The sequence below is a fragment of the Corvus moneduloides genome, chromosome 1, assembly GCF_009650955.1.
Source record: "Corvus moneduloides isolate bCorMon1 chromosome 1, bCorMon1.pri, whole genome shotgun sequence".
Lineage (NCBI taxonomy): Eukaryota > Metazoa > Chordata > Aves > Passeriformes > Corvidae > Corvus > Corvus moneduloides.
In genome coordinates, this window is record NC_045476.1 from 34,652,738 (window position 1) to 34,667,354 (window position 14,617).

At 38.5% G+C, this 14,617-nt stretch overlaps 1 protein-coding gene across 4 annotated transcripts in view; it reads left to right on the forward strand.

Annotated features, from left to right (window-relative positions):
- Positions 1-14,617, forward strand: part of ELMO1 (engulfment and cell motility 1) — a 305,632-nt gene that overhangs the window by 92,905 nt on the left and 198,110 nt on the right. For all 4 annotated transcript variants that reach the window (XM_032105001.1, XM_032104994.1, XM_032105017.1 and 1 more), the window contains 2 exons: positions 4,791-4,826; positions 13,160-13,259. In XM_032105001.1, coding sequence (XP_031960892.1) covers positions 4,791-4,826; positions 13,160-13,259 — 136 coding nt within the window. The remainder of the gene's footprint in view (positions 1-4,790; positions 4,827-13,159; positions 13,260-14,617) is intronic.

The window sequence follows — 14,617 nt, forward strand, 5'->3', positions numbered from 1 at the left end:
ACTGGTGTAGGTTATGGAAAGTGACAGTAGAAGCTACTTTTAATACACTATTCCTTAACCCAGTTTAGTTTCCTGATTGAGCTCACAGTTGTGCAAGCACAATTCATTAAATGGAAAACGAATTGTCAGAAGATATGAACAATACTAAGCTAGTAGGTTTTTGCCACTATATAAAGTAGTCCTTTTCCACCCTTCCTGGCTACTGGCTGTGTACTACCTACTCCCTCTCTTGTTCAACTCCAATATTTATTTGATTCCTCAGTGATGCAATTCAATTTGCTAAACTGTCAGAAACTCAGCCAGACAATGGAGGCAGGAAATTAATTTGTATTTTTGACAGCACAGGGTTTTAAACAGGTTCAACTATTCCTGTGAAGCTTCACCTGGAAGCACAGATTACTTAATCTGACATTGCTGCCAAAATAAATTCTTGTCCAACAGGCGTTTTACGCAATCTTCATTTCTTCGTGCTTCTGTAATGTCGGGAGAGGGTGACTATTGTCTATGAGGCAGAAATCCAAAGGAGTATATAAAATCAGGTAATCCTACTATACTACTGTGGAGGTGGTAATGGCAGGAGAATGAGAAAGGGCTGCAGCCCCATCTTTCAGTGCATTTTCCATAAAAAAAAGAAGGTGGAGTAGGATTTTTTTTGTTGGTTTACTTTTCTCCTGCTTGCTCTATTTTGGGTTTGTTTCCCCATCAGTCTTCAGGCTTGGATTACACCCTCTCTCTCAGCACACACAAGTACAATTTTTCTTATATTCTTTACATATGCAAAGCACACACTGTAGGCTTTAGATAAAATCACAGAATCATCTCACTTGGAAGGGACCCAGAAGGATCATTGAGTCCAACTCTTGAGTGCATGGCCCCTACAAGGATCAACACCACAACCTTGGTGTTATTAACACCATGCTTTAACCAACTGAGCCAATCTCAAGGTTATCTGAAGGTGGAACTGTCAAAGATCACATCTTTGGAGGGAAGAGAGGGAGAGTTGCTGGTCCCCCCATCCTAAATGCTATTTCTCCGGGCTTGGTTTTCTTGCTTTGCCTGTGTTTGAGAATATTAACATTTAAATGACTCCTTTTAAATGGTGACATCAACACCCCGTTTACTGGAACAGGGATGAAGAGAGGAGACAGTTTTACTGGGTTTTGTTTGGCAACCCCTTTTGTAAAATGTTATAAAAAGAGTAACTCCAGCAGTGGATTTGTATTTCCAAATATTCTCCAGAGTACGAAGGTGGGCAAACTGATTTTTTTTATTTTTTGTTAGCTCCAGAAAAAATTGTAGTATTTGAGAAACCAACAGAAATAAGGGGAAGAGCTTAAAATCTCCACTTCTGCAACTTTCCAGCATGTTTTTATCTTTTGGACTGTGGTAACTGTGGGATATTGTGGTGGCTGTGAGGAGTCTGAGGGCTGCTGTGTAACTTAATAGTAATAATAGTAATTTTGTAAATTATTTCAGGTCAAAGTGTTTCCCAGATTTCATATGCTTCTGATAGCCACACCTGTTACAGACAGAAGCCAGAAATATGTACTCTTGTATATTTCTTGTCATATTCCTAAACACTGCCTGTTATCTAGAATGTGGGTTATCCTTGTGTTTGCCTGAAAAGCAATATCCAAATGGTGCTTTAACGTGGTTAGCAGGTCATTCATCCGTCATCCCGTCAGTGTTTCTGTAGAGGAGGAAGTTTTTGTGAACATCTTCCACCTTTGCTAACAGTGGTCCTCTCTGGGGTCATACTGCATGAAAAGCTTTTATCCTCAGTGGTATTTTATACAATTCTGCTTGTGTCCAAACAGTGCAGGCTCAGAAACATTTGTTGTGCTGAAGTGGTGTGACTGATTTAGCTCTTAGTATCATTAGCTACAGTGGCTCCATGCTGGCTTCCACAATGGGACATTCTAGTTTTTTCCCCCAGTTCAGACAAACCCTTACTGTGCACTGTGGGTTACTCCAGCTGGGAGTAAAAATTTGGACTAAAGATTTGGGGTATCTTTAGTCTTTGTACAGCAATTTTGGCACATGAATATATAGGAGTTGATTCAGTCAGGTCCCTGCTAAGCTGGTCTCTGTTGGAAGCTGCTCGAGATGTAACCTGCAGTGTTTGAGCAAGTAGTAAGTCTGTGTGCTTGAGAAAGGGAACTACTGCTGCTCCTTTGGATTCATTTGGAAGTATATCACAAAGTTCCTTTGAGGCCAAACAGGGAACATACTATGGTAGCAAAATGTCTAACCTGGTAACTTGTCATTCATGCTATTTTTCATTACGTTGGCATTTGTTTTGAGATTTCTGCCTGTGTAAAAATTGCTGGTTTTGACTTTTGCCACTATAGAATCTCAACCTTTCACAATTGCTGTTTAATTTGCCCTTATAATATTTGGTTTTTTGCAGTGGTTTTGTTCCCATCTGTGCAAGTGCAATTGAGGGATGGTTTCTTAAAAAAAAAAAAAAAAAAAAAGAGATAAGTATAAGTATTGAGCTAATTACAGTGTCTAGATCAGTAAGGCTTTCAGCATTTTTGACCATACCTTGGTAACTCAACCAAGAAGGGCTCTACAGAGCTCTTTGGTTGCTACCACAGTCAGCCCTCTGGAAGAAACAACAGTTATTTATATAGAAAGACGAAAGCTGATGGAGGTGGCAGACTGTACTTAGTTCCTTTCCAGGCTGACTTGCTGGAAGAACCAGCTTGGCTCCTCCTTGGTGACTTCTGCGTGGTCTGTGGGTGAATATGAGAGGAACTCCTGCTCATGCCAGGTCCTTCTCTATTATGTTTTGGCTCGATGATGGATGAAAATAGCATGTATTGCTTTAGAGAACAGCCTCCAGCCACATCTTCAGTGGTAAAAGTCAATCTATAATCATTTGTTGCTGCAACATTTGATGTCCTTGCTGCTCTAGTCACACCAAAGCAACAAAAATCAGTAGAAATTGTTCAATTTAATACAACGGCTATCTTTCCTCTGAAGTCAAATTTTTCTGTCTTTGTATTGCTTCACCAGAAAAGTCTTATATAATTCAATTATTTCTGCACATTATTCTAAATCCGTATTTTCTTTTACTTTGCACGCTATCTGACCTCAAGTTAACTGATTGCTGATTAACTCAGGATGGATAAGAGTTCTGCAAATGCTAAGACAGTTCCTGCCTAAATGTTTTGTTTTAGTACTCAGATGTTTGTTCTTTAATCCCTGTCTCAGTCATGGAGAAAATGCTGCTGATTAGAGCCTGTTGTGAAAAATCTCTGGCAAAACAGAGTTTGTCCTTTGAAGTGCTACCAGTTTGCAAACACCACACTTGTTTCTCTATCAGAAAAACACTACCCTAATTTCAAGTTTGTTTGCTGCTTAGCCAAAGTCAGCACCTGGAAGAAAGCAGCTGTTTTAAAAACTGGCCTGGGAAGAGTGCTCTGGAGTTTGGCCGACGTGCTGCAGAAAGTTGCAAGGATCCATGCACATTTGGGAGATGAAAAAACCCATTTGTGGTGGTGATTGTTCTTGGTGGTTTAGCTGAATCTGTCACAGCATGGAAGCACTTACTTTGCAGAAGCACAGGAGTGACATTTTGCTGAAGCTTGGATCTCCCACTACGGAAAATATTTTGAATTTTACTGCTCATAAAAGCATGTTGAGGGTATTTTCCCCTGCTTTTTAAGGCTGTCTGATCATCAGGATGCTTTTTGTTTATTCATTTTTACTGGCTACATAGATAGATGATGTAGCATAAAAGAACCAAGGCCATGAAATCCAAGGAGAAAATCTTGTCACTTGTCTAATTAAGTTGATGCCTGGGGTGGTCACCTAAAGACAGAGACTAGACAAGAATAAGGGAATAAAGGTAGGTATTTATTTGAAGGACCTTCAAGGTACACCCTGGGCAGTCAAAAAGGCTACACCCAAGATGGACCCTGGGTCATGAGTTCTTCACACTTTTATAAGTTTGGTTCATTTGTATATCAGGGTTAATTCTCCAATTAAAGCTTCAGTTAATGATGTAATTTCCCCAAGTTTACCCCCCTTCTTAAGATGTTAGTTTACACATTTTGGGCCTAGGACAATCTGGGTGTCCTTGGAGAGCAGGCCTGGAGAGGCTTTCTTATGTCTACCTAGCATGAGAGAGCAGAAATCAACTGGCTACAAGAAACTTCACAGTTATGCACTAGGCAGTACAGGATTTGAAAAATATAAAAGTTAAAACCTAAGGCATCAAAGTAAGAGATGGAATTTTTAAAAATTTCTTTCTAGCTTCCTTATTTTTTATATGTTTAAATGGTGTTTTAAAAAGAAGGTATCTATATTTGGTGCTATTTTTACCATTTACGATCCTAGTTACACAACTTTCAACAATGCGGATGACTCTGACATCAGTATTAGTGATGGAGACTGCAAGTAAATAAGAGAGTTCTCCAGGCAATGGGCTACATGGCATTGAAAGAGGACAGAAGATGCTTAATGTGTAAACCTTTATTGTTTTGTACCAAAAAGCTTTTTACACAAATGCCTTACTAAATTAGAATGTCTAGATATGCTTTTTTCCTAACAGTAGTTAACACAAGAATTCTGAACAAATATTTGAAATTCATTTGGAGGGTTCTTTACCAGTTACTGAACTGTTTCTGTTTCTATTCACAGCAAATTGTTAGCCATTTACTGCCTCTTATTGTATGCCTGTATGTGCATTTTATGACTCAAGTATGGGGGGGGTGTATGCAGTAAATAGAGTACAGATGTTTTCAAGTGTTTTTCCTCACATGCAAGTTTTAATTTTGCAGACGATATCAGAAATTGCAGAAGATAATGAAGCCCTGGTAAGAACTTGATTAGATCATCCCCTTGTGTACTACCTCTTCTTTTGCATGACTGAGTTCAGGCCCTTGTGCTAATCTTTATATGTAAACACAACTGTGCATATTCATCAGCAACTCTTCAATCTTCTCTGTTTTCTGCTCTTTGATGCCTGTTAAAATTTTCTGATGAAGCCTTTTTTTGCTTTGCCTGTGGAATGAGTGCTTCATTTCTGTTACTTCAGCGGGGGCTTTTACTATTTCTGAAGTAAGCCTTTTGTTTTGTTTTCTTTTTTAATTTCAGCAAACAAATAATTTCCCCACCTTTCCCAGTTCCCCTCTTGAATTTCACTGGCTTGTGTGGTTGATAGTTGGTTGATAATGGTCAGTGTTAGTGAGATGAAAGGTAAGAGTCACTGTCCCAGTTTGAATTCCTGTCATTTGCTGGTCCCTGGTAATGCTAGTTGTTGCAGATAGCTGCATAAAGGAAAACTGTAATATAGTAAAAGGCCTCATATCAGGAAGTTCAAAAGCCTGCTTATTTCCCTGATGATTTTGAGCAGAATACTTCCATTTGCTCCGAGTCAAGCACAGGCTTTGATAAATTTGAATCCCAAGAGATGTTCTAATATCTTGATTGGCTTGCAAATTTGATATGTCAAGTATAGCTAAAACCCAAGGAAGCAAAAGACTAATCAATTAAGCATATGTCTGCCATTCTGAGAGCTTGATGTGATTTACCATGCAGGAAATGCAGCTCCCCCTCCAAACCCGTGCTAAATCATACTTTCACAAATCTACTGTAAACCAGGTTCTGAAACATTTCTTTTTAAATCATTGCTTAATAAATAAATTATACAGTAAGAATAGATTTGGCAGGAAATACAAACCCTTCTGCTAAGTTCATGTTCTTAACCTAATACAAAGAAACTTGTTTCATAATAGAAAAGTTTAGATTATGAGGAAAATTGTTAAAGTGGCATAAGGCTTATGGAATTCTTGGCAGCATCAACTTGGCAGCATTACCTGAAGGCTGTGCTGCCATTCAGCAGGACTGTGAAAGGCTAGACAATTGGGCAGAGAGAAACCTAATGAGGTTCACAAAAGGGAAGTGTGTGGTCCTGCTGGTTATTCCTGAGGAGAAATAACCCCAAGTACCAGTACAGGTTGGGGACTGACCTAGTAGAGAGCAGCTCTGCAGAGAAGGATCTGGAGGTCCTGGTGGATGACAACTTGACCATGACCTGGCAGTGTCCTTGTGGCCAGGAGGGCCAATGGTATCCTGAGAAGACTGAGGCCAGCAGGCTGAGGGAGGTGATCCTCCCCCTCTACTCCTCTCTAGTGAAGCCACATCTGGAGTGCTGTGTCCAGTTCTGGCCTCCTCAGTACCAGAGGGGCATGGAACTCCTGGGACAGGCCAGTGGAAGGCCATGAAGATAATTAGGGGTCCAGAGCATCTCTCTTAAGAGGAAAGACTGCGGGAGCTGGGCCTGTTTAGTCTGGAGAAGACTGAGAGGGGATCTCATTAATGCAGATAAATATCTCAAAGGTGGGTGCCAAGATGATGGTGCCAGACTCTTTCCCGTGCTTCCCAGCAACAGTACAAGGAGGAGTGGCTGTAAGCTAAAACACAAGAAGATCCACCTCAACAGGACGAAGAACTTCTTTACATTGAAGGCAGCAGAGCACCGGATCAGGCTGCCTAGGGAGAGTATGGAGTCCCCCTCTCCGGAGACATTCCAAACCCACCTGGATGTGTGCCTGAGTAACCTGCTCCAGGTGACCCTGTCTTGGCAGGTGGGTTGGACTGGATGATCTCCAGAAGTCCCATAATAATTCTGTGATTCTATGATCACATCTGCTGAGACAAAGTATTTCCTGTCCTTTTTAGATGGCGTTTTTTTCCTCACTGCTGTGAGAATAGTTTTTGTGGAAGAATAGTTATAGTCCTACAGCATCTCTCTGTTTCCAAATTTTATCCCAGTGTAGGCTTCTATGCATTAAGTTTGTCCTCAGGACAGTACTGAAATACTGACAGTTGCATTGCACCCTGGTTTTAGGACCTGATCCGGCTGATGACCTGAATTAATTTTTTTTTTGGTACAGTTTAGCTTTGTTTACTTGTGAGAACAAGGTTTTACCCACTTGATCCTAATTAAGATCCTTATTAAGAGGATCCTGATTGGTCAGTATAGATGTATTGCATCAATGAATACAGTAGCAAAGAATGTTTCTGTGACTAAAGTTTATTCTAATTTTGGAAGTTAAATCCTGCCAGTAGAAACTTCAGTTTAATGTTCTGATTTCCAGCAGTAGTATATGAGATGATACAATTAAATAACACAAATTATTGAATTTGGGATTTGCACTGAAAAAGATACCAGAGCCATTTTTGAGGATGTGAAACCAATAGTTCTGGAAACTGGCTTGCTCGTATGTATGTTTTGAAGGTATAGTGTTTACACTAGTGCTCTATGAGTGTAGTTATCGAACATCCTGACTATTTTTCACCCATGAGAAGATCTAGCGAAATGAGAACTATAAAAAACCCCCTAGAGATTGATATAATGAACTAAACTATAACACTTTCCAGCATCCACTTCCTGTCTTCTTGATTAAAGATACTTAAAGGAGCCAAATGTTAATTAACAAAAACCAAGTTACTTTGGATGTACAGGATGACATAATAAAGTGACAATATTTTGTTTTATCTCTGGCAGCTTGCACACACTGGCTTGGCTTAATTAAAACCTCAATTTCATAGAGAGGCCCTGTTTAATTGCATTCTGCACTGAAGGGGTTCTTCTAAAACATGAGTTTCTCTGTATTTTCAGTTTTAGGGGTTTCCATTTTGTTTTGGGATTTTATTTATCCTGTTTTGGCTGATGGATGGATTACAAAAAAAATCCCGTAAAACAGCTCTATGAACTACAATGCTAAACTTAGTCAAACCAAGCTGATTGGAGAATTATGTTTTTCCTGTGTAGTGATTCCTGGGCTTTTAAGAAAAGTAGTTCATTTGAAGAAATTACCATGAAATGAACAAAACCAGGAATTTAAAAGATAGGGAATAAGGAAAAAAAGGTAATTCTAATCACATCTTCAGTGTGTAATAGTTCCTCTGGGCTAGTTTCCCATGCTTAAAGTACCTTTAAGTGGATTTAGTCATACTCCATAGTAAGAGTATCTATGCCTGGATTTATTCAAGAAAATTTACAGTCATGTTTAAAATGTACACCTTGTTTTTCTTTATTGAGAATTAATTTTCAAACAGTGAAACCCTAATACTAGGGTTACAAAGCTATTTCATGTTCTTGAAATGCAAGGGATTTGAAATCAGTAAGGCTGGCCCCTTTTAATGAACGCAGTGAAACTGTACCACAAAGAAATATTTCAGTAGTGCTTAGCTAGCAGGATGAAAAAGAAAAAAATCCGTGTCAATTGCTGTGTAGCAGTTAAGTGCATTTTCTGTAATCATCTAGTAAAATAGGGGCAGCTACTACACAGATTGTTCCATCGTTTTCATCTGTACTAAGTACCAAATAGGTGTGAATTGCTCCTACTTTGATTTGATGGTGGCTTAGCTTTACCCTTGGAAAGGTTTCTTGAAGAAACAAGGTGGTGTTGAAGCAGTGAAGAGGAGCCATAGCAATATAAAATTCACACCGTGCTAGAAAAGCATCCTGCTATATCGTCAGTCTTCATTTTAGACTTACATTCTTGCCCCTGTGGCTTTTCCAGAGCTCTTGTCCTCTGATGATTAGGTATATTCTGTTCCCCTGTTTAAATTTATTCATGGCCATTTATCCTTGACAGCTCCAATTTAGAAAGCTGTTCTTACTCTTTGATGTTGACCTCAGTGATGTCAGGCCTTTCAGCTGCCCAGTATAAGGCTGTGAGCCCAGATAAGGGACTTAGTTAACCACTCCTGCATTTAGTAGTAGGCTACTACTCCTCTGTTACCTCCTGCGCAATTAAATTGTTTCTTTGCTGCTTTTCCTTGCAAAATTAGAGCTCAGCTTTGGTTCTGTGTTGCCTATGAAAAGTGGTTTGTGTAAAGATGTACATTCTTTGGCTTCTAGTCCGAGTGGGCTGGTGGCTGTACACTGGTTGCAACAGGCAAGCAACGATCAATTTCCAGATTCTACTACGCAAAGGCTCTTTTCATATAAAACATGAGATACTCCATCTAGCTTGGTAAAAGCTTGTATTCCTTTGTTTGTTGCCTGAGCCTGACTAATTATCTTGATTTACATAATCATTTGAGCAGCCAAGTATTTTTCCCTCCATAACAGTGATAAAATGTTCATTTTGATATGTGTGCAAACCACAGATTGAGATTTTTTCAATTTCTTTTTTAAAAACATCTGGGGGATTAGGGTGCTAAACTGCCATTAATTTATTTTGAAAAGTAATCCAAGTTGCTCTAGGCATCTTTCAAAATAAGCACACAGGATAAAAAGATGGTTTAGCATGTAGAAATGATACTAGGAAGCATGTGAGAGACAGGTGTGGTAATCAGGGTCACATGCACATTCCTGTCATTTTTATTTTCAGTAAAGAAAACTAGTATCGAAATATGTGGAATGGTTTGTTGTTTGTTTTTTTTTTCTTCACAGTTTCATAAGGTAAAAATAAAGAGAATTCTTAGGAATGTAAGTTAACGTGTTTGACCTGATATTTCTCTAAAGCCTAGAGATGTAGAATGCAGCTGTTGCCTTAATCTTCAGTCAGGTTTGTCAGAGAGCCACAGAGGAGCCACAGGCTGTATTAGAACATGGCCATCCACTGGAATGGCTCATGCTGGGACAGCTGATAGCATTGCAAACCTCAGCTTTCTGCTGTTAAACAGGCTTTTGCCAAGACCTGCTGTGAGTGAGGAGATGCTTCATGACCAGCTCTCACAATGGGGGTTGGAAGAGGAGAGTCAGCAAAAAATAGTCAAACTTCATCAGTTGTCCCAATGTAAGGCATCCAGGAGCCAGAGTCATCACGGCATTCAGGAGGGCTTGTAGAAGTAGCTTGCCTGAGAGCAAAGGTTATTAAGATGTCAGTGTTAATGAGATACGAAATTGCAACTACACAGTGCATTTTTCTGATCATTTTTCTCCTCTTGCTGCATTAAAAAGCACCTTCATCAGGAATTATCCTCAAAGTATTAAGTCATTTTGCCAGAGCAGCGAGGGTTTGATAGTTATAGAACTGTTGTGCCTTGTGTTATGGATTAGTCTAAAACAATTTTATGAAGAGGTCCCATTATATTTTGGACTTCTTGTATGATCAAAACACTTACAGAGACCTTGAGCCAAACAGCTCCTACCACGTTTTTTTTAAGATTGGTAATTTTATGAACCAGCTTTGATTCCCTTGAAATTTCTAGCCTCTATTCTGTCTGCTGCTCTTAATAGCATGAGTGCGTCTGTGTGCGCGCGCTTTGAAACTAATTACTTGAAAGTCTATTTCTGCCTATCTGCTTGTGTTTAACCACTTCACAATGAATCAACACCCTTCCCCCCTCCCCCTGCAGATGCTTTAATCCTTATCTTGCCCTAGTTACCCTGGAGATTGCTTTCATCTTTAGCTGCGCTACTCCTAATGCCTACGCCTCAAGCCTGGCTTTTGACTTTTGCAGTGCCAGTTGGTGTATACGTGTGTGGGCAGGTGCATGTGTATAGCCATATATTTTAGAAGGACATAGTATGTATGTGTGGTGCTGCATAATAATAGACCTGAAGTATTTCTTGCTGCTTGATTAGTCCCAGTGTTGAACCTCTTCACTCACTAATTATTTGAAACAGAGTCACTGGAGTGACATCTGATGAGGTGTCTGATCATTTTTAAGTTGAAAAGTACTTTCACCTTCTGGATCCCAAACGGTCGTATCACTGTCAGACCTACTAAAACCAGGTTTACACTTTAAAACCAATATTGGCAGCTCCATTAAGCCAGTTTTCCCCCCAAAGCTGTGGAGGAGCATGGATGAATCAGTATTAATCAGGTAGGATTGATCAATAGTTTTGATGAGAAGACTTAATGAGACTGGTGAATCCAGGTTAGTTTAATTCCTTTACATTCCAGCCACTGCTGTTCTGAAGATGAATATCCATGCACAAGTTTAATGTAGTTTAAGTAAGCCCTCTACACTACACCTTTTGTTGAGGGGGATTAGTTTTCATGTAGAATTCATTTACAGAAGAGTATTCATATACTAAATACAGGTTAATTGACTAAATTTTAAAACAACAGATGAGAAAATGTATCTCTGCCAGATTATGTGCTTAGTTTAATGCTGGGAGAGATTTTTATCTATGGTTCAACCTATATGGCCTACTTTTTTAATTAAAAAACTATTTGAAACTCTTTTTTAAAATTAATTATAATATTAATACCTATAGTATTAGTATTCCTTGTATTTGTAGGAGTATTCTGTCATGAAGATGCATTAGGATTTGGTGCCAGCTTTTAGAAGGAAGCCTTTCCTAGGCTTGCTCTTTTATTTGTGGGTTCATAAATCACGGTATTATTCAAAAGGAATGAATTGGGCAACGTGACAGGAATTTCCTTCAGAGCCTTATTGTCATCTTAATATTAAATCCTTGGTTATTCCTTATTCATATTCCTTAATATGAAATCCTTGGAATGCTAATGATGACATTTTCAATCTAATGTTGTTCTTCAATGATTTGCAATATTAAAAAAACCCCAAACAAACCAACTACAACAAAAAGGCAAAAAGTCATCCTCTGTCCCCCAAAACAAACCCCAGAACATCCAGATCATGTATTTGCTGAAGAAAGTATTCCTTGCAGAATTACAGTAGGTTTTTTAGAGGCACAATTTTTCTTGTTTATTTTTAGGTGTAGGTTTTTCATTTTGTCATAAGTAATCAAAGCCACTGTGCATACCCATATTTACTGAAGGGAAAGGTGTTATGGTGTTTTTTGGGTTTTACTCACAAAGTGTCAAGAATGGCAAGGATTTTTTTGATGGAGGGAATCTCAGGAGTTGGGGCAAGGTGTCCTTCCTTAAATGAAGAGGCCATTTGAGATGCAAGGCGGCATCTCGCCGTCAAAAGTCCCTAAATGGCAGAGTAAACCCAATCCAGCTACTAGACTTGCTACATTGAAGCTGATTTTTCTGCCTTGTTCTTCTGTACTGCTGTAAAAGTCTTCCATCTGAGTGGATGTTCACTTACTTGTGTTGGGTTCATGCCAGACAGTAGGATAAACCACAAATTAAGGAACACCAATTATATTAACTATGGCTGTACTATTGGACTCAAGTTTTCAATATACTGAGCTTTGCAGTTCCAATCTGAGAGAAGAGGGGGTTTTTTTTTATTCTACCTTTTTATTAGGTGTAAGCTGTTGTATTAAAATCACTGGGACTATTCACGCTGTTTGATTGTATGATTTTACCTGTTAATGGCTTACTGGCAGAGAACCTTGCAGGCAGTTTGACATGCCCTGAAAGGTAATTCACTGCTCCCTTTCAGGATCTCCACACTGCTGTTTGTGTTGAGTAGTTACCTCATGGAAGAGCTTCGCTGAAATCATTGTGACAGCTGACTGTTTGGTGCCCTATGTATAGAAATGAAGCTAATCATTACAAGCTGGGGTTTAACATGAAAAAATCCTGTGCATCTAGTCACATTAGCCATGATGAGTTTAAGCCCGTTTTGAATTTACTTGCGTTCATACAAAGATGTGTTGAATTTCAAATTTACAGGTGTAAAATGCAGGGTAGTGGCCTGCAAAACCTAAACAATTTGAGCTGCACGCTTTGCAATTTGGTTGCTCGTAGAAGGAAAAAGAGATGCATCTTCAGATTTAAAGAAAGAAAGTTACTGCTTGAGACATATTATCTCTTCTGGTGCATTTTTAAAAATACATTTGCTTCCTTGTAAGAGAAGGAATAAACAATGCTCCAACTTCTCACCAATTTGCTTGATGCAGAGGTACCAAAATGTGACACCTCTATGTGGCCTTCAATTAGAAGGACTTCATAAGTGCTAAGGAAAAAAAGTTCACTTTTCTCTTCTGTTAGATCTAAATATATGAAATTAAGAGAGAAGTTTAATTTGGACTGACTGATTTTTTTGAGCATTGCATGCAGTAGTCTCCTGGGGATTACTACTTCTCTTACAACTGCTTTCTTCCAGTTGACTATTCTTGTTATCCATGCTAAATTGTTTTGGAGACTATCTATAGCACAGCCTCTCTTGCTCTTCTGCTACCTCTTAGTCCATAATTGGCTTCATTTTCCTGCCTTTCTGAAAGCTTCCTGCTGCTTTATTCCCTCGGTCATTGTCCTGCTGCATTACTGGTAAATGTTGTCATGACTCCTGTTTCTTGCAGCTTTGGAGATATGTTGTCCTTTACACTGACTGCATTTGTTGAGCTGATGGATCATGGGATTGTATCGTGGGATACATTCTCTGTGGCATTCATTAAAAAGGTAAATTTGTAATCAATGCTATCTGTTCTATATCACTTTAAACATACGAGGTGAGTTGTAATTTGGGTTGTTTTTCTACTTTAAACATATGAGGTGAGTTGTAATTTGGGTTGTTTTTCTTTTCTTCCTTTTTTTTTCCCCAGGTACATTATTTAGGTCATTGGTCAAAAAAGGTACATGAAAATGGGATTAAAGTGTTGTTTCAAAGTATAAATGTTTGTACCTGCAGAACCTGGCTCAACTTCTGTGGAAATCAATTGGAGTGAATTGGGATTAACACAGTATTAGGCTTGTTACATGAGAAATTGCTTATTCAATTGCATCGTGACCTCTCTGTGCAGATAAAGTACAATTAAAGCAAAAATTAATATTTTGATGTAATGTAAACTAAAATGAGTAAAGCCATATTTCTAGGAAAAAAAACGCAGCAGTGAAATGCTTCCTCTGAGGTATTGGAAGAAGAGAAATGAGTTAGTTTGCAATTTGAAATTAGGATGATGTCTAGTGAGTTTATCAAGCTGAACTTTGCCCCCCTGAATCTTGCAGTTGAGGTATGTGGTTTTGAAACTGATCTGTCCACGATTTGCAACATATCCTTTACTTACGTGTCAGAGATGCACAAAAGCAGCAGAAACATGGCAGTATTCTTTAGGTACAGAGATTTAGCAGACTTCAGAAAGAAGTTTTTATTACTGATTTAACACTTTTCATTTACTGGGGAAGAAAAACCCCAAAACCACATAATTCTTCTTTACAAAGACTTCAAACCAGATTGAGCTTATCATAATTTAAAGTGCATTTGTACAGGTTCAAAAGATATCAGTTACTTCACTAAATTACTATCAGAAGCAGTAATGAAATTAATATAACCTGTGACAAAAATACCTTCATTTTAGTAGAGTATGTCAGAGCAAGGACTTTAAATTTAGTTAGAAAATTGCTGCCACTGAAGGAAAGTAGAAGTTTACTTTTGTTGCCAAAAGTGAAAGAAGGATCAACTGTGAAAACAGCATTAGATACATTAGCTTCTAAAGCTCAGTTTCGGTCATTAAAAATGCTGGGTGCATTCTTAATAATAAAAAAAAAATACTGTAACTCATATGGGTTTTGGTCTGGTTTTTAAATTTTTGCTGAATCTTGCAGTCTAGATAGTTGTGATGATGATTATTGTTATCTTTTCATGACAAAAGAAATTCTACAACTGCTTTTAACTGACTGCAGGAGATAGAAAGTCAAGTCCAGAATGCCTTACTTTCTAAGGGAGCCTGCTATGGAACATATGAAGAAACTTGCTAACGTTGGTTTAAAGTATCTACTTTGTTAATGGCTCAAAATTAATGTCTTTGGCCAACCTTATT